General features: G+C 40.8%; 1 protein-coding gene across 8 annotated transcripts in view; it reads right to left on the bottom strand.

Annotated features, from left to right (window-relative positions):
- The window catches only part of pum1 (pumilio RNA-binding family member 1), a 124,628-nt gene that overhangs the window by 40,245 nt on the left and 62,828 nt on the right, over positions 1–21,555 (bottom strand). For 5 of the 8 annotated variants that reach the window (XM_059949344.1, XM_059949341.1, XM_059949347.1 and 2 more), the window contains 6 exons: positions 19,159–19,227; positions 10,035–10,143; positions 7,371–7,558; positions 6,429–6,592; positions 5,012–5,276; positions 2,396–2,489 (listed from right to left, as the gene is read on the bottom strand). In XM_059949344.1, the coding sequence (XP_059805327.1) occupies positions 2,396–2,489; positions 5,012–5,276; positions 6,429–6,592; positions 7,371–7,558; positions 10,035–10,143; positions 19,159–19,227 (889 nt within the window). The remainder of the gene's footprint in view (positions 1–2,395; positions 2,490–5,011; positions 5,277–6,428; positions 6,593–7,370; positions 7,559–10,034; positions 10,144–19,158; positions 19,228–21,555) is intronic. The other 3 variants (XM_059949345.1, XM_059949343.1, XM_059949348.1) reach the window with 1 other exon arrangement.

The following is a 21,555-nucleotide window of genomic DNA, read 5'->3' on the forward strand; positions in this document are numbered from 1 at the left end:
ACACAAGACATTAGAGGAACTCAGCAGGTCAGGCAGCATCTATGGAAATAATTAGTTGACATTCAGAACTAAAAAGGAAAGGAGAAAACTCCAAAATAAAAAGTGGGGGGAAGAGCCATCAGAACTGGCGTGGGAGAATGTGGGACCCACAGTTCAGAGTCAGGTAATCTTCCAATCCTTCCTGGACACAAGGAAGGTGAAGATCTGGTGGTTTGAAGGCATGGATCCAGTCAAGGATGAAATATCAAGAGAGGTCCATGGCCAATGGTGGAGACAGGGGCCCAGAGCTTTAGCTGAGACAGGGCTTGCAGGTAACTTTGCCTAGCATGTACAATTTGGAGGGAGAAGCAATCAAATCTAAGTATCTGGGATCTTCAGTGGATCCAAATGGAGGTTATTACATTGTATCTAATTTGCTTCACAGCAATTGTTGTGGCATGAATGTTGAACCACTGACTGAATGAAAGTGTACTACAACCAAGAATACCAGGGGTGATTGTTAAGTTCATGGCCTAAGGCAGAAGGGGTCAATTTTAGAAAACCTAGCACATTTTTCAACATAGTCTCCTCCTACATTTACACACTTAGTCCAGCGGTCATGGAGCATACGGATCTTGGACCTCCAGGAAGTGTCCACAGCAGGGGTGATTGATAAGTTTGTGGCCTAAGGTAAAAGGAGATCACTTCTTTAACTTCAAACTTTCTGCAGTCAAATAGTTGAACTGCATGTGGATCTAACGAGAGCTGTATAACTCATCTCCTTCTACATTAGGCTATGAACATCAGTCACCCCTGCTGTGGACCACTTCTGGAGGTCTAAGACGCCAACTTCTACAAGGAAGGGATCCGTATGCTCCACGGCTGCTGGACTAAGCGCATAAATGTAGGAGGGGACTATATTGAAAAATAAATGTGCTAAGTTTTCTAAAATTGATTCCTTCTACCTTAAGTCATGAACTTATCAATCACCCCTCGTAATTAAAATAGAGAAAGAATGACATTTCCGCCGCTTTGGTTGTTAAATTCAGCAAGTCTGCTCCTCTATCTCACAGTATGGGATGATGCATTTCCAAAACAGACTGCAGAGCCATCCTGTGGAGTGAATCTGCAAACATCGATAAATTCATAACAACCCCACTCCAACCAGTCACAATTCGAGATCTCATTACGACACAAAATGCCCTCAATGCAGAACTCTTTCCAGCATGTTATCACTTCCAGGTGCTTCCAAACGCTTGTGTGACAACAAAAGACTTTATAATATTATCAAGGTTAAGTGGTATCACACTGGTCTATTTTTGAAGGAGGTTCCCAAAGCCACGACATGCATGTTATTACTTCTTATGAGCAAAACGCATAAAATGATGGTCGACGAACTCAAGGATTCTCCTGCTGGTCATCCATTAAGTTGCATAAAAACACATTATTTAATCAAGCACCGTAGTACTAATTTCATTGCTCCTTCTGTGTTCCCAGTACTACTGCACTGCGATTATGATTTAAGGGATTGTAGCCTAACTAATAGGAAGTGGCAACATAATTCAATTCAGAAAATTTCCTCAAATGGAAAAGCTGCAGTCTTAATAGTGAAGCAGCAATGTCTCAGAAGTCATCTCCTTCTATTTACCAGACAGTAATTAAACACAGTTGGGATGAACCAAGTGCACCTGTTTCAACATGTACCCAGTAAAAGGTTATAGGTTGATTTTGAAATCCCTTAACAATTTACATAATGAGCCAACCTAATACATTTTACTTCAACAGAGCCCTTGAGCACTTTTGCTCAAATTTGACTCATCTCCTTGGATCCTCAGTGGCTCCTGAAAACAATGAAACTATAAATTAATGTAGGTCCTAATTATACCGGATTACCTTCCAAGTAACAATAGGGCGTCACCTTTGACATTAAATACTGTTTACTCTTCCCCACCCTCCACATTAAGTAACCAATTATCTCCAAGGTTAAGTTTTCTCTTCAGGTTTCCTTTAAATTTAGGTTTGGCAGGGTGGTAATGGTTAGCACACCACTTAACAGTATGCAGGCGACCAGGGTTCAATTCCCGCCACTGACTGTACGTTCTCCCTGTGGCTGCGTGGGTGTCCTCCCACAGTCCAGTTGGTAGGTAAATTGCCTTATGATTAGGCTGGGATTAAACCCAGGGTTTGCTAGGCAACGCAGCTCGAAGGCTGGAAGGCCTTTTCCACGCTGTATCTCAATAAATTTGACATCAAAGATTCAGGTCAACTGTCCCACACTTAACACGCATTAATGTTAATTATCGTAGCTACTATTTTTTAAATGTTAATTATCGTAGCTACTATTTTTTAAATGTTAATTTTTTTAGCTGGGTGCAGTACAGATATTGAAAGAGGTTCAATATAAAGTTTCCCTTACCTATGTGAGGTTGCTGGGCAGCTGCAAGTGCATACTGCTGCTGTTGTGCAGCTGTCAGCTGCTGAACCGTCAATGCATTCTGTCTCTGGAAAAGCTAAACAGAATGAAAGAATTTTTTTACTCCGATGCAACATATTTATGTCAATACCAGACCAACTCAGCCGCTGCTTTGCCCACCCATTACGATTTATTTTAAAACTACTCTTTCTCGATAAGAAACTGACAGAAGCATAATTGGGTGAGAGAGGCAGGTAAGTCAGTTTGGGGCTGCCTGCCCTCAAAAAAATGCTGAATGGGAAAATCTCCCTTATGCTAGGAACAACACATTGCTCAGTCAGGATCATCCAAATCCATGGAGAGTAAACTAAAATTATTCTCCAAACGGTTTCTGGCTGCCATATATTATCCAACCTGAAACTTAGTTTAATTGAAGCTGTCATCTTTGGTTAATTTGCACTTGCCTGAATTACTTCCAGATCTACAAGTTTAAGGCTCACAGTAAGCATTCAAAAACAATCAGCAGGCCATTCGTCTTACCAATCGATACTGACCATTTTGCTCACCTGTACGAATCCTGTTTCCTGTTATTAGGTTGGCATCCTTCCATCCCTTACCTTTTCAGTGTTTAAACAGTGAGTGTATCCACCTCCTCTGGCAGAACACTGCAGATATCAAACACTGGAAAAACTCAGATCTCCTTTAAAATTCCTCCCCCTCTTCTTAAACTTCCTGTTTTTTGACACCACTACCCTGGAAAAAAAAACTCAGGGTTTAAGAGTGGAGATATTATCTCTACCACAGGAGGTGTAAGGTGCTGCTTCCCTACACAGGCCTGCAGTTCACCCTTGGGCAAGGTGTAGCACCTGTTTGGCCAACCCCTGAGAAACCACAGGAGCAGGTGGTGGATAGTCATATGAGCAGCTGGTGCATTTTCTAAGTACTGGTTATGCATCCACTGACACCCGATTTTAGAGCACTGATAATGGCTGGGGTCACCCATCTTGTAAAGACACTGCCCAGAAGGCAATGGCAAACCACTTCTGTACAAAAAGTGGTCAAGAACAATCATGGTCATGGAAAGACCAAGACTGCCCATGTCATACAACAGAACACATAATGATGATGACCATGAAAGAGATTCTGCCAAACTACACATTGCCTCTTATAATACCCTTATCACAACAGCCATAGACTTTCAGTCCAGGAGAAAGATGCCCAGCCCATGTCTCACTCCCTAACTGAAGTCTTCGAATTCAGGCAACATCCTCTTAAGCACAATCACATTTCTTACCATGAAGCACAATGCTCCAAATGTGCCTAAGTTGTTGCTTCTAATATTCAAAGCTCCAACTTATTGATGGCAAGAATCTACCTACCTGTCTTGCCACTTTCAATGAACTATGGACTTGAAACTTGCATTCTCTAACTGGTCATCAATATTCACTGGTGTCCTACCACTTACTGAAATTACACCCTAAGGACTTTCCAAAATGCACCACCTCACATTTCTCAGAATTCTGCCAATGCTCTGCAAAACTTTCCATCTGCAATATATCCTCTCGTAGCCTTCAACCACCTTCCTCACTACCCTAACACCACAAATTTCCATGGTAACCGTAATATTGGTTATTAAAATATATTCAAAACACGAAAGGTCTTGGCACCAAAGTCACTGCATGCACCACTTTACAAATTCTACTCTGCATTGCATTGGGTAGTGATCTGTGCTGTGCATTTAATATTTCAGTAATATTGTAAATATATTGTTTGATTAAGCATTCTTTGCTGTTGACATAATTCATTACAGGTTATATGTTACAGTAGGCGAATGGCTTACATCATTACGCCACCATGTCACATATGGATGCCTCGCTTAAAAGTAAAAACAAAATGAGGACACATCTCCCAGCTCAGTGTTTTTTCTTCAATTAGTTTTATGCTGAAGGACTCACTTCCGCACTGTGTGACTCTGACTAAAGGTCAGGCGAAATATGGCAAAGAAAAACAGCTGGTATTCACACTCTCTGTTGCTATGCTCCAGGGATACATGAATGCCAACATTGTGGAAAGACAGTATCGGGCATTGCTAAAATGTAAACCACAGCAAAATGACTGTTATATTCTATGCAAAAAGTACATCAGCTTCAAGGGCAAAGAATGGGATATACAATTATGAAGAAATTGTAACAAGGAAACATGGTCTTCAGACCGGTTTACATCCCCTACACCAGTCGTCCAATATGCCCTTCTTATTGCTCTCTCTCCAAAACAGTGCCTTAATCTATACTTCATGGCTGTGATTTCCAAGGTAACATATTTATTCAAAATCTCGCCATTGCTCTGGGCCTCAAGACACCAGAATAATTCAGTTTCAATCCACTAGAGATTTGAAAACACATTCAGTATTTTTAAACTATTTAAATGGTAACTTTGGCCATTCAAATAAAATTGCACAATTTGACAGAGGATAAAAAGGCATAGGGGTAAGAGGGACTGAGATGCCTCAGTTTGTATTAGGAAAGTAACACGTTAATCTCTCCGTTCAGGAAAGTGAAACGATCTGACAAGTTCTGCAATCTTCCAACACAAGCTGGGTTGCGCAGTAGACAAACTGACCTGTTGTTGTGAGCTGTAATCGAATAGACTCACAGCTGCTGTTCCAGAGTCCATTTGCACCTGGCTACTGGAATAATCAAACTGAAGCGAATCCAGTCCGACAGGCTCCATAGAATCCAAGGGCACATTCTGTGACTCTACGTTATTGAAATCTTCTGTAGGCTTTACATTGTTGCTGTTGGTCAGGCTTTCTGAATTGTTCTGGTTAGGTCCAAGTAGATCCACCACTTCACTTGGGGAGGTCTGACAGCTGCCAGGGGTACGGCTGCACAAACAGAAGTTCCTTGTGAATATATGCACAAGTACAGGTGCCCCCCCCCCCCATTTTTCCAACGTTCGCTTTATGACAGCTCACCGTTACAAAAGACCTACATTAGTACCTGTTTTCGCTAACCAAAGAGGATTTTCGCTTTTATGAAAAAAAAGACACCTGCTTTATACGCGCGTTCACCCAGAGAAAGACTACAATGACTGTGAAGCCTTGTGCGGGCAAGTTGTTTGCACATGCATGTACGTGCATGTGTGTAGGTGTGTACGTGCACATGCATGTACGTGCCGATTTTTCTCCAAATCGATTTTGGCTCACTGTCTTCCGGATTTTGATAAGTGAAACTACACTGTACCTACAATATTTCTACTTTATATAAGGTGTATATTTATCATATCATTCCTGCTTTTACTATATGTTAGTGTTATTTTAGGTTTATGTGTTATTTGGTATGATTTGGTAGGTTATTTTTGGGATCTGGGAACATTCAAAAATTTTTCCCATATAAATTAATGGTAATTGCTTCTTCCCTTTACGATATTTTACGATACAAACCGTTTCACAGGAACGCTCTAACACCTCGTACTGAAGAAGGACAAACACGTTTAGCAGCAATTACACAACTACAAGCTGGCCACAGGAAATTCAAAGTGAACATGCAGAGTTAATGTTGACTGAGATTTGAATTCACTCAGATTTTTAAAGCAAAAGTTCGTAACTAGTATCAAGTACTGCCTTAGACCAAAACAAAACCTTGAAACACTTAGATCCACTAAGTCAGGGATTCCCAACTTGGGATCCGTGGACTCTTTGCTTAGTGGTATTGGTTCATGGTTGGGAGCCCCTGCTCTAAATGAATTCCATCCCACTGACAGCAGCCAGTTATAAACCATAACAAAGTCACTAACAGGAAGACTACATTGTGCAAGTAGAAATAATTCTGTTATTGAGTGAGTTTAGAATTAAAAAGATTATTAATCGCTCTGCTCACAAAGTCAAGATAGAAAGTGTAGGATTTTTCTTAAATGTGTCATGACGGGCATTTAAACATGTTGACTGTTGAAACTCCTTCAAAATGAAAACACGCCATAATCTGTGGTTATAGAAAAAGTAATTGTGACCAAAAACCATGTAGATTTTACCAAATACCTGAAGTCTTTATCAGAATCTATGCCATTTTGCACCACCAAGCCATTTGTTTTGTCAATTCCATCATCTTCTACTTCTTTCAGGTCCCCCATCTTATCTCCATCAAATGAAGATTTTCCTTTCTTGTCTCCCTTTTCACTGTGAGCCTCAGTATCTCCAGAACCCTAAACAAAGGCAGAGGAAAAAGATGTGGCAAAGGACATTTTACCAGTATTCTAACATGCTGGCATTTTACAGATTTCAGCACTGATTGGAAAGCGTCACTGCTGTTACCCTGATTCCAGGAGAGCTCAAGTGCACATACACGATGTTCCAAAGAAGCACAATTAACTTTCTGATATCACTAGCACTGCACACAGGATGATGTACCAGTGAAACCAAAAATTAAATAGCTGAGGTAATAAGTCACAGCTTTGACCAATTTTACTGGTAACACCCAATCACAGAAGAAATTCTCTGCAGTGAATTACTTTGTGAATAGGGCTACCAATTGCACAATAGATCCTTATGGAAACAAACTGAAATGTTTTAATAAAATACTAACTTAGATAAGCCTAAAAGGTTTATATAAAGCTGATCTAAACCAGATAGGACAACAGAAAAATACCAACTTGGGCAATTAAGATCAACCACGCAGTAAATACCTGATAGATCACCATCTACCCCTCCGCTGGAAAATTAACAATGTTGGATTATTGCATGAATACTTTGCAATAAACAGCTTGCTAATAATTGATGGTGATTTGAGCTGGCACCACAGATAACATTTGAGGTTGTCTGACAATAGGCTGCTGGAGAGATGATACCATCAAGGCAAGCTCGAGACAAAGAACATATATAACAGACAACATTCATAGTTAAATACATTATCATCAAAATTTGAACAATCTCCTATTGTTCCTTTATCTGTATAATTGAAAATCAAACATTTCCAATACTTACAAATGGCCCTTTTCTGAGGCAGGATTCCAGTTTTTCCCCAGGAGATGAGCTCAGTACATACTCCACCATGCTGACACCAAGCCCACCACTCTCAGAACGTGGAGACAAGACAGAGTTGACTTCGTTGCTGCCGTGGAATCCTTGACCAGGACGTCTCTGCACCATGATTGGTTGTGACACAGAGTGATCTGAGCAAGAAGTGGAACAAGTCCCCATTATAACAACCAATTCAGAACTGAAGAGATTTTTAGAGCTCCACATAGCCACATTACAGTTTACTAGAAATTAGATGCACAGATGGTTTCCCCAAGTGAAATCGCATGCATCAAAATGTAAATGTTCATCTTTAAATAGCAAACTGCAACATTAAATCCTGGGAGCTCCCTTCAAATGGAAATTCCGAACGTGGCACCATCCACACAGGAACCCAAAAAGCCATTGTAAGGTAGTTCAAAAATACTCTCCTTTTAAGATCAACTCTAGTCCAGACATATTCAAGCTTCTCTAGACGAATACCAGTTCTGAGAATCCTTACAGCAAATACAATTACTCATACGCTCAGACCCTGCACAGTGCTGATTCATTATAAGATGGTTATTCAATGCATTATTGAAATTTTTAAGAACAAAATCCATTCTAAACACTTAAAATTTTACTGCCATTACAGTAAACTTTCACTCAGCCAATGAGAGCGCTTTACATGCGCTCTGAGCCACTCACAGCCAATCATGTATTAGCTCACGCTCTGCCTCCCTCGCGTGTGTAAACGTTCTCGCTCCCTCGCCAAATTATTCCATTTCCCCCCACCTTTAATGTCCGCAAAACAGCCCGAATCTGAGGACCCAGCTGGGGAAGAGGAAACATCCACCTCACCACAAAATTCCTCAGCACTAGCATCACCACAAGCACACAAATCATGGAGTTCATTGCTAATGACCCTGACTGAGAGTGAAGCAATAAGGCAAAGAGAGGGGTTCTCGACGTGATTTCCTGCTTCATGAGAGGAAACTTGAGAAAAGGCAGTCAAATTTCGACGCTACTTGAAGAAGTGAGAGGAGGATGCTCAGCCTGGTCCCTCTTCTAAGATGTAACCAACACCTGCTTCCCTCTGCAGCTGCCGCGATGTGTGGCTGCTCCACTGACGTACAGGTTAGGACTATTTGTGTGTTTGTTACTCCACCGATTACTGTTAAACATAAAATAATGTGTCATATATCTCGTTTGATTTTTTTTAAACCAGGTACACATGACCATTTACGTAATAACGACTCCGCAAGGCACTGATTTACAAAGCACTCCATCTCCAAATAACACATCATCAGCATTAAGCAGAGTCTGAGTGCAATGACTGCACACATTAGGAGAGCCACCAGTGCTACTTCCAGGCAAGAACTGCACACCCCTGAAAATAGCAGAGTTAGAAATAATAATCAAAATGAGACAGGATCACCTGAAGCTCAGTTTCCCTGCAAGTAAGACAAACAGATGAAATATCTGGATCCACGTCATTGCCAGTAGGTTGATTTTCACCTCACTGCAACCTGAAAGGGAGCTTCCACACCCTCCCCCCATACAGAGGGTACAACACAGATGGCATAAACTGCTTGAGGAAGTGGTAGATGTTTAAAAGACACTTGAACAATATTTGGATAGGAAAGGTTTAGAGGTGGGCCAAATGTAGGTTAATGGGACTAGGTCACTTAGGCACTAACAAGTTGGGCGAAAAGGACTGATTACTGCACGGTATAGTTCCATGACTCAACGTAGAACTAAAGCAAAGAACATAACTTATTTACCAAGTATCAAGAAAGGCATGTCATCATATCTGATGTAAATGTGCTGTCTCAATTTAGCAAAGAGGGCACCCTTACTAATAAAAATTTAAGAGATTTCCAACTGGACAGTCCAGATTGTGCAACTGTTCCAAATGCCCTGGACCACTTCAGTATCAACGAAAGAAAGACAATCCAGGAAAGACGGTTTGTATCCACTGTTGGGTAGGAGTTATTCTCTGATCGTGGCAATTTACTTACTGTCTCATTGTGATTCAAGGAGACATCGTCAGTGCACCAATGATTATGGTGTGTCCCCCAAATGCTTGGCCCTCATATACTTTTTAAATCAGCTGAACAGACGTCATTTTGGAAACTCAAGTGACATGGGGAGGGAATCTCGTCACTGATTAGCTAACTTCGTATGTTGCGGACAGGCATTTTGCCCACATTGGTTCATAAATAGGTTTGAGGCCTACGAGTTTCTTTACAGAATTGTTCGCAGAAAACCACACTTCTAGGAATTCTCCTGCATGTCAAATGTTTGCTTATGCCATGACTTTCATCGATGCCCAGTTGAATCTGCGCTCGTCTATCTTCATGAGTAGGGACTAGGGAGAGTCAGTCGTGCCACTTTATAACCAGTAACGTGTTTGAAAAGTATATAAAGGCCAAGCGTTCGGAGGACACACCACAATCAACAGGGCACTGATGGCGTCTGCTCACGTGGTGAAGAAATGTTTGCAAGTAAGTTGCCCAGATTGGAGAACAACTCAAGCACCTGAGCCATGCCTCTTCCAAACTGTATGCATCAATCCTCAGTGGCTTGGAGGTATTAACTTAGTATTAATACTTTATATTTAAAAAAATGCGATTTGCTCACGCTTCTCACCTGAAGGTCCCCATGCACTGTCTCTCCATTGATCCCCAAGAAATATCCCTTTCGGCCCATCCTTGTTTGTATCATCAGACTCCCAGAATTTCTTGCCAGGCAGAAGCTGCTGTGTAAGCAAGAGGAAAATAACAGTTTTTGTCAAAAAGCATTTCTGAGACAGTACACAGTGCAAGCAAGATTCAGTGCATATCAAATCACAAGGGCAACAGAAAGATTGTGACCAATACACATTAATCCTAAAATCAATTACAAACCACAAACAATTCTTTTCTTTGATTCAGACACACACATTGATCTTCGAGATTATTCAACCCAGACTCTACCCCAACTGCTGACAGCATGTTACACACTAAGATGCAGCAAGTTCAAGGAAATCCAATACAATGAAGTCGGGTTCCAATCATAATGTAGAAATCGGAACTCAAAAGAGCTGCCAACAAATTCCATTCTATAAACTGACCAGTGTACAGAAGTGCAAACAGAACGCTCTAATCTCCTAGAGAGCCCGTTTGCCAAAAATCTTTCAAGAATACAAACCATGTAACAATTACAGCACGGAAACAGGCCATCTCGGCCCTTCCAGTCTGTGCCAAAAGCTTACTCTCACCTAGTCCCACCTACCTGCACTCGGCCCATAACCCTCCGTTCCTTTCCTGTCCATATATCAATCCAATTTTATTAATGACAAAATCAAACCTGCCTCTACAACTTCTACTGGAAGCTCGTTCCATAAAGCTACCACTCTGAGTAAAGAAGATCCCCCCCCCGCCCCGTGTTACCCCTAAACTCTTGTCCCTTAACTCTCAACTCATGTCCTTGTTTGAATCTCCCCTACTCTCAAGGAAAAAGCCTATCCACGTCAACTCTATCTATCCCCCTCATAATTTTAAATACCTCTATCAAGTCTCCCCTCAACCTTGTACGCTCCAAAAAATAAAGACTTAACTTGTTCAATCTTTCTCTGTAACTTAGGTGCTGAAACCCAGGTAACATTCTGGTAAATCTCCTCTGAGCTCTATTTTGTTGACGTCTTTCCTATAATTCAGTGACCAGAACTGTACACAATACTCCAATGGCAGTCATTACAAGCCAGGTTAGTGACCAAACCATGCAGATGAAAAGGTTTCATATTCAATTAGTAAACTATTTACTTATTTTATTTAGATAATCAGTGCAGAATATGCCCTTCCAGCCCAACAAGCCATACCGCCCAGCAACCCACCAATTTAACCTGAGCTTAACCACAGGACAATTTGCAATGACTAATTAACCTTCTAAAGGTATGTTTTTGGGCTGCGGGAGGAAACCCCACATACTCACAGGAAAGACTTACAGACAGCATGGGAATTAAACTCTGATGGGTCGAGCCGTAATACTGTCACTCTAACTGTGATGCTGCCGTTTAACGGGAGCTATTCCTGACATAAGTATTTCACCAGGAATCTTCAATTATGTCCAAGATGGTACGATGCATCATTCTACAAGCTTACTTGTGTCAAGTGGGCATTTGATGAAACGAAAGCAGTTACTGAACATGCACAGTCGGCCCTCCTAATCCGCAAGTTCCACATCCGCGAATTCAACCAACCGCGAATCGAGAAAACCCAGAAGTGCTCTTGCAGCACTTGTTGCTCAAGCATGTGCCCTAAACAATTCAGTATAACAACTATTTTACATAGCATTTACATTGTATTAGGTATTACAAGTGATCTGGAGATGATTTAAAGTATACGGGAGGATATGCGTGGGTTATTGTGGATCGGGATCGAAAAAAATCGGAAGTTCTCTTAATAAGTAAGTCGGAACAGGTACATCCAGTATTATTTAGCATCAGTTATTCAAACGTTTGTCTTAGTATATAGTATATATTTTACCTTTCTATGCATATAAAATGCTTAAGAATGTATGTATCAGCGCCGGGCTCGGAAGCGGAAGTTCCCAATTTCGATCCGGTGACAGATCACTCCTGAGTGCGCTCTCCATCCCTGCCGGGTGGATGTGAAGGATCAAAAACCCAAAACCCAATAATTAAACCACTGTGTTGCTTATTATAGCTTTCATTGGGGCACAGCCTTTCTCACTTTATTCTTTAAAATTGTTCCAATTGTTGACCGACATAGCCTAATGCTTTTCCAAAGACCGATGGTGTTTCACCTTTTTCCAATCACTTTATCATTTCCACTTTATCTTCAATCATGATCATGATTATTTTCGTGATCACTGCGGATTCAGGCTACGTCCACACTAGATCGGATAATTTTGAAAACGCCGGTTTCGTGTAAAAACAGTAGTCGTTCACACTAGGCGTTTTTAAAAATACCTCTGTCCACATTAAAATGGCTATTTGGGCGAATCCCCTCCTCCTGGGCATGCGCAGGACTCATCTACAGAAAACAACCGAAGAGGAAGTGGTTTATTATTTCCATTTCCGCTGCGCATTGTTCTATTGCGTGCATGAAAACAATGAAATTCCGTGCTGCTGCCACCATCTGTTCCGGCACATCATGACAGCGTTTTTAGATTTCTCCTGTTACCACTGCTCTGCCCAAGCGACATTTTCAAAGTTACACGCTCTAGGAGAGCATTTCTGAAAATCTCTATTTTCAGGGGATGAAAATACCGTTTTAGTGTGTACAGAGGGTAAAATCAGAGAAAAAGCTTTGGTTACAGATTTATCTGGTCTAGTGTGGATGTAGCCTCAAGAGCTCCGCCGCCGGGTCCTAATGTCCACCGCACTGAGACAAGTTAGATAAGGTCTGGGGTTCTGCTGGGTCCTAATGTCCACCGCACTGAGACAGGTTGAATAAGGGACTTGAGCATCCGCGTTTTTTGGTATCCATGAGGGATCTCAGAACCAATCCCTTGTGGATAAGGGGGGCCGACTGTACACAAGTTATAAACAAAACACAGAAGGTTAACCTTCCTCATTCTTTCAAAGCAAGCCAGATTCATTAGAACAAGATTTTTTACCTCAATGATTGGGAGAGAAACAAGGTCCTTTAAAGGAACTTACACTGAGTTGCAACATTCCCAAGGTGACTAAGCTACAACAGCAGAGACCTTTCCTGAGTGCATAGCAGACAGCAGAAACAAAACATGAATATGGAAAGGAAATCAAATAGTTTTGCCAGTTTTGAATAACTTCCGGCAAATGCAAAATCTCTTTGCTTAAAGGAGCAGTACCACCAAGCAATGTTTTCCAGAAAAGCCCCACACAAATACTAGATCAAACGGGAGGTGGCAGAGGTAAATAAATACATTGCGGGCATTAAAGAAACTCTTAGATGATAGAAAAATAGAGGACCATGCCGGAGGGGGAGGGTTTAGGTAGAGTAGGTTACCACAACATCGTGGGCCAAAGGCTCTGTACTACGCTGTAACACTCCATGTTCTAAACAAGACACCTTAGTGAAATCTTTCCAAATGGCCTTCCAAAGGCATAGCACTTTGATGGTTCAAAGTAAATACTTCAGACTGTCAGGAATACTTTACTCAATTGCTGGTGATAGAAATACTTAAGATAAATAGTACTGGGTCATATTTTAATCTTTTGTTTACCAAGCAAAACCTCTAAATGCACTGTAAAATATGAAAATAATTAATAATGACACCTCTGGATACTTAAAGGATCGCATCCAGCCAAAGTTTATTAATGACTGATGACCAATACACCACCATACAGACACAAATGTCTAATGTACTGCTTCACATGGCATGCTTTAAGTTCATGACTGTCATAGACATAAAAACAACATGAACATCGGGTTTCTGCAGTTGCAGCTCCAGCACAGTCCATTAACAACCAACACAAGTTAACAAAATTAACAAATTATACTATATACACCACTTATGATCTGAAATTCTCCACACATCTAAATGATTAGTTAATGATTAACAGGATTATCTACAATGGCTTAAGATTACACCATCAAGGTCTGCAGAATTCAAAATGAATTGCAAATCAACCTAAAATTCCCTTACGTCCTGAATCTTTTTGGGCTATATTTTGTTTAAAAATAAAAGAAAAAGACATTCACCTACACTGTTTATTACAAAATATCAAAGGGCAAGCTTGCTATAAAGCTTCAAATTCCCAAGTAAATTTATGCACAAGTAAACTTTCTGTTGTCGCAATTGGTTAAATGAGATATTTGAGGAGCCAGCACTGCAAAATGTGAGAGACTCCAGATGAGTGAAACAAAAGCACAAGTCTTTTACAGCCCCTGTACTTCATCCTGTCCAAAAACAAATCATCTGTTTCTTTTTTACCACACAATACATGAAACAAACAGTAATCACCTCAACTTTTCAGTTCCACAATATAGTCGATACTTTACACCCTGCTAATGTGCACAAGTACAATATTGCCCCCTCATCTCTGAGATTGGATCGAAAATGGAAGCCAATATCCAAACATGCCGAGCTCAGTTTATGAGCACAAGGAAAGTTCAGCTGACTGGAGAGGAAACACATTCAGCAGCGACAGTATTCCAGTATTCAAATCATCCTTCAAAAGCCACTAATAGAAATTCCAAGACTAGGTCTAGAAGAACAGGACAAGCAGATGTTTTGGGACTGTTTCTGTGAACTTTGTGCGTGCATGTTTTGGTGAGAGGCTGCCTTGTAACTATTTAACATGCCTCCTTCAAAGTTCCAAATACACACCTAATGAAAATCTCACCAGATATGAATAAAGGTTGAGTTGCCTAAGCCTCCATGGAGCATTTCCAACCTCTGACAAGTAACTATTACAGACATGACCATCCAAACATGACATGGTACTGCAGCGACAGGAACTTCTATCTTTCCAAGCTCATCAGAAGCAAGGTCTTTGCTGATATTCCGTTCAAGTTCGGGTCAGGACAATCTTTCCATCTCATACTGTGCACTCCAACACCAAACCAGCAGAGCATTTCATTCTTTTTGACATTTACAGCGGCTTTTATCAATGCAGCCATCTGTACAGGCAGGCTACATGTCTCCAACTTGTTAAGTACACAAGACAATCATTAATCTGAATTATTAGACCTCAATGAAAGCGCAAGTATCACTATTCCCTGAAACTTTGGGAGCTCCGAGAGCCCAACAGGGTGGATACTAAAGAGTTGCTCCTAGTGGAAAAATTGGGATCATAATCTCAGGAGGGCTGATAAAGGAGGTAACGCTTAACTCAGTATGCTGTGAATATTTTAAAATACGGATCCCAGAGAACACACACAAAAAGGCATCACGTAAGTTAAAAAGCACATCCTTCATAAAATAATAGTAAATATTATGCATATATAAAATAAATGCACAAAACGTTCAGTAAATCCACATAACAGAGACGTTACTGTCCTACAATTTTAGGACTCACTTTAATAGCCCAAGTTACTCAAGAGCAATTTAACAAGGCTCACTATATCACAGTGCAAGTCCATTGTCCCGGAATCAGCTATTAAGATGTGCCAGATCCTTTATGCACTCGAATCAACTTGTATGCAAATCCATGGACGAGGAGTTGAAATTTTGGGGCTACCTTGAACCGTTGTATCTCCAGCATTTGGTCCTTGGATTGACCAAAATACAGCTGAAGGACTTCTTTGTTTTTAAGAGCAACTCACTTGTGTTGCTAAAGGTCTCAGAATGCGGTAGCACAAAAATTAATCTGAAAGGCACAAGTCCATGCATTCTAACATCGCCAAAGGATAAATGCTAGTCAAGACAATAAATGAAGCCCCCTCACCACCATCCCCATCAGATAACATTAAGCACCACTTGTTTTGAAAGATGCCACTTAAGGAATGCTATCTTGTCTGAAGAACAAGCCTGTGTGCTGAAATTATGAAGTGAGGCTGGAATCCTACTTGGACAATAAGCATATTAATTTGAATTTCAAGAGTTGATGAAAAAACACCTATAATTCTATTAATTAATTAATCATTCTTCTGTAAGCTATAGGAATCTGTTGTCAAGTTTTGGCAAATGACAGGGTCAGAATCACAAAGTTAGGAATCAGAAAGAAGTCTATCAGATGCTTAAAAAAACTAGACTAGTTTTAAACCAGGACTGCATTAGGTGTCAGTGGATACATCTGCCCCAGAAAATGAAAAATGACTGATCACGTGCAAAAACTTTTAAAGAAAAAACTGTTGACCTCCATTAGCATGCTTGTCCCATGAGCATTGTTACATACAAAAGAATCACATGAACAACTCGCGAAGCGTATGGCAGTATTGAAAATGAGTAATCTAATTCAAAATAGCAGCAAAGAGTAAACGTGCTCAAAATGCTCTCCCACACAAACAAAACTGCATTATTATTGGGACAGTTGAAAAGGCAAGGGACCTGAGTCTTATCATTTCCAATTATCCCCCATGTTAAGGAATCCTCTACCACATCTCATCGATCACCAAAATCACACAGCAGTCGGCTTTTCTTACTCAACTGCCTAGAAACTAATTATAGAGTATTACAAGTACATTCCAAAACAAACTTTATTGATCCGTGCAGCCAGCAGAATGAATGTACATGCCAAGTAACAGAGGGATCTAACACAGCAGCCCCATTTATACAAATTCCTTTAAACGAAGTGGCCAAAGAAGCATTGTCACACATAAGTAACACACACAAAATGCTGGAGAAGCTCAGCAGGCCAGGCAGCATCTATGGAAAGAAGTACAGTTGACATTTTGGGCCTAGATACTTCTCCAGTCCTACCAAAGGGTCTCGGCCTGAAACGTCGACTGCACTTCTTTCCATAGATGCTGCCTGGCCTGCTGCGTTCCTCCAGCATTTGGTGTGTGTTACGCTGGTGATATTAAACCATTTCTGAATCTGATATAGCATGCAAATGAGTTTTAAGACAAATGCTGGAATAAAGAAATTGAAATCAAAAAGAAAGTGCAAGTACAGTCAACCCTCCTTATCCGCGGGGGATCGGTCCTGAGATCCCCCGCGGATACCAAAAAATGCGGATGCTCAAGTCCCTTATTTAATCTAGCTCAGTGAGGTGGTCTTTAGGACCCAGCAGAACCCCAGGCTTTATTTAACCTGTCTCACTGTGAAGGACATTAGGACCCAGCGGTGCAGCTCTGAATCTGCAGAGTTTCTGTTCACGAAAATAATCACGATCGAAATTGAAAATAAGGTTGAAGTAATAAAGTGATCGAGAAGAGGTGAAACGCCATTGGCCATTAGAAAAGCGTTAGGCTACAGTCAGTCAACGATCGGAACAATTTTAATGGAGAATGTGAAAGGCCTTGCCCCGATGAAAGCTACAATTATTACTAAGCAACACAGCGGTTTCATTATTGAAATACGTTATGATTCTTAAGTGTTTTATATGCATAGAAAGGTGAAATATGTACTATATACTAAGAAAAACGTTTGACTAACTGATAATACCGGATGTACCTGTTCCGACTTCAAATCTGACTTAAAGATGGACTCGGGAATGGAACTCGATAATAACCTGGGGACTGCCTGTACTGTTAAATCATTTCTAGATTACTTATAATACCTAATACAACGTAAATGCTATGTAAATAGTTGTTATACTGTATTGTTTAGGGAATAATGACAAGAATAAATAGTCTGTACATGCTCAAACAACGAGTGCTGCAGAGAGAACTTCCGGGTTTTCCTGATCCACAGTTGGTTGAATCCTCGCACATGGAATCAGTGGATAAGGAGGGCCGACTGTATTAGAAACCTGTGATCATAAACAGCTAAAGGCAGGAAGAAATAGATTACATTGGGGATGAAGGCATTTGGTTGCAATTAGGAAGATATACACTCTACAAACATATAAAGGAAATCCTTAAAAAAAAATAACTGGATAACTAGGAAGGTTTGAGGAAGAGTTTGGGAGCTAACAAAGAGGTAACACAGTCACCTTTGAATTTTGTGCTGAGCAAAATTAAGGATACACGTGCAGACAGAAGTACAGCATTAATTTGAGCGTTTACAATGAACAGGAGGACAAACCTCTGCAAATCAGGGGTAATGAGCCACTGATCCCATTCAGAAAGTTTTGAATGGCACCAGGTTTACAGGGTGTCCCCGTAAGGAGAAAGCGCACGACTGTGCTAAGGCAAGAAACAAAACACTACACAGATGCATTTAGATGGCCATGAACAAAATATGGGACAATCTCAGCTTGAAATTGAAGGGAATCATTTCAAATGCAAATACTGTTGCACAGCTTCAGATAGCGGATAAGTAGAGTCATTGGCCATTGAACGTTTTGGGTGGAAGTGTTGATTAGTCTTACTGCTTGTGGAAAGTAACTGTTTTTGAGTCTGGTAGTCTGGCTAGGGATGCTACCTCCCTGATGGGGGTGGGACAAACAGCCCATGAGCATGGTATGTGGGATCCTTCATGATGCTACTGGCCCTTTTCCAGCACCTTTCTGTATACATGCCTTTGATGGCAGGTGCTGGTGATACGTTAGGCAGATCTGACTACCTATTGTAGAGCCTTCCTGTCCGCCACACAGCAGTTTCTGTATCAAGCAGTGATGCAGCTAGTTAGGATGCTCTCTACTGTACATTTGTAAAAGAAAATGTGAATATGGATACGCTAGTCCCAGCTGTCTGCAGCCTCCTGAAGACTGGTGAGGACGCAGATGCAAAAATGGATTTTCCAGTGCAGATCACAACAGCAGAGTCTCCCACCAGCCCAAGCTCGCCACCCAGTGAATATGAAGACCTTCCATACCAACACGATGAGCTAACTTGGCACACGGATCAGAACCCTCGCGTACACTTCAGCATCACACCAGACAATTCCAGTGAACTACAAGTACCAATACTTTCAGTGACTATCAAACCCCATGATCAGTTTTTTGTTACAAGACATTCACAGCCAGCATCAAGAAAAAAGTAATTTGTAAATGAATTCATGAACAACACAGCCAAAGTAATGGAGAATAAAGCGTAAAGTCACAAATTAACCAACTAATCCAAGTCACCAGAAACAATTTAAACCATGAGGCATTTCTGACTGCAATACCAAGTTACTGAAGGAAGAAATCATTCATAAGTTTGAGACAGGGAACAGAGAAGAACAAAAAAAGGTCAAATGATATACATCAATACTTCATGATTTTTCCATTGTCCATTCTGAATATAAAACTCACCTCTCCCATGCTCCTCCCTTCTAATGCCAACGCTTGAAAGTCATGGTTCAGTTCATCCATGGACCGTACCTGAAGAAATAAAACACCAATTGGGAAGAATGAGACACAAAACATTGACTTCTTGAACGAGACAATATAATTGGCCACCCAAATACAATGTAAATTCAGTAAAAGAGTAGCACAACTGCTATACAATAAAGAGCTCAAAACTGGGCAAGATTGTTACTTCCTTATTTATAATAAATTATTTCGACAAGTACATCCCCACTGAGAGAAAAAAATTGTTTTCACCAGCCAGGAAACATTTTTTCTCAATCTAAAGACACATTTGGACTGAAGGGTTAGAACCTTCCTCCCCATAATTATCCACGCAGGTCCTCTGCATTGTGCCTGCTCATTCGCTGGGAGATATTTAACCTCTGCGTGTACACCATTCAAGAAATGAAAGTCAGTAAGACACATCAAGCATGCATTGCGAGTGTTGGAAATGCTAACTTGAGCATAAAGCCACACCTAATGCATCAAAGCAGTAAAGTTGCTGGTTTCACTTAACAGTGGGTGTTCAAATGTCCATATAAACCCTCTTTTATCAAGAGCCGTTTGGAAACCGAGACTTTTATGGTAAATGCCAAGAACATTCAAAACACCAAGTTATGATGAACAGGATTCAGTTGGTCAGTGAGAAGAGAATGCTGATTTTGGCTTATTTATTCTCCAGACATCCTTGCAGTCAATGAATTGCTTTGCAAGAAATAGTCCCACACTGGCTAGGACAAACATTGTATACCCAATATTGCTCAGCTAAGTGGAGACAGTTTAAAACATGGCACTGTACTTATCTGGCATAACATGGCACCGTAGAACACTGTATTTATCTGCAATAGGAATGACACAGCAAATGATAATCTGCTCATCTATCTAGTCAGGAGAGTTGAAAAGCCTCTTCACATCCTCTGATAGTCGTAACTTTCAGTCTACGCTCCAGCGATTATTTACACTCACGTGTTAAACATGATAGGCAATGATAGAAAACACATGAATATAGAATAAGCAAAATACAGCAATATTTTTTTTAAATGGTTTTAAAATAATGGTATGTGCAACTCTGTATTCAATAGTAAGGGCATATAAACGGATTTCTTCCAGAGAGCTACACTGCATTCACTGTGGAGGAGACTAGCAGTATGGTGGAAATTCCAGGTGCCGGGGGCATGAAATGTGTGAAGTTACCATACCCAGAAAGCAGACTCTTGGGAAACTGGACAAGATGGTGCACACCCCGAAGTTCTGAAGAAGGTGGCTGAAGAGATCATGGAGGCATTAGTAATGATCCTTCGAGATCACTCGATTCTGGAATGGTTCCGGAAGACTGGAAAATTACAAATTTCACTCCACTGTTCAAGATGAGAAAGAGGCAGAAGAAAGGAAACTGTAAGCCAGTTAGTCTGGCCTCAGTGGTCGGGAAGATGCTGGAGTCAATTATTAAGGATGACGATCCAGGGTACTTGGAGGCCATAGTTAGTATGGTTTCCTCAAGGGAAAATACTGTCTAACAAATCCATTGGAATTCCTTGAAGAAATAACTAGCAGGATAGACAATGGAGAATCAGTTGATGTTGTGTACTTTGTATTTTAAGGCCTTTAACAAGGTGCCACACAAGAGGCTGCTTAATAAGCAACAAGCCCATGGCATTACAGGAAAGATTCTAGCATGGATAGAGCAGTGGCCGATTGGCAGGAGGCAAAGAGTGGGAATAAAGGGACCCTTTTCTGACTGGCTACCAGTGACTAGTGGTGTTCCACAAGGGTCTGTGTTGGGACCGATTCTTTTTACATTATATGTCAATGATTTGGATAGAATGGCCTTGTTGCAAAGTTTGCAGTTGATATGAAGATAGGTGGAAGAGCAGGTAGTTTTGAGGAAGTAGAGAGACTACTGAAGGAATTAAGACAGTTGAGGAGAATGGGCGATGGAATAGTGTCAGGAAGTGTATGGTCACGCACTTTGGTAGAAGAAATGAAAGGGTTGACTATTTTCTAAATGGGGAGAAAATACAAAAAAACACTGGTGCAAAGGGGCGGGAGTATTTGTGCAGGATTCTCTGAAGGTTATTTGTAAGTTGAGGAGGTAAATGTAATGGTAGCATTCATTTCAACAGAACTAGAATATAAACGCAAGCATGTAATGTTGAAACTTTATAAAGCACTGGTGAGGCCTCACTCGGGAGTATTCTGAGCAGATTAAGGCCCTTTATCTTAGAAAGGATGTGCTGACACAGGAGAGGGTTCAAAGGAGGTTCCCGAAAATGATTCCAGGATTGAATGGCTTATCATTTGAAGAGCATCTCATAGCTCTGGGCTTGTATTCACTAGAGTTCAGAAGAATTAGAGGTGACC

This window comes from Hypanus sabinus, chromosome 24 (genome assembly GCF_030144855.1).
Source record: "Hypanus sabinus isolate sHypSab1 chromosome 24, sHypSab1.hap1, whole genome shotgun sequence".
NCBI lineage: Eukaryota > Metazoa > Chordata > Chondrichthyes > Myliobatiformes > Dasyatidae > Hypanus > Hypanus sabinus.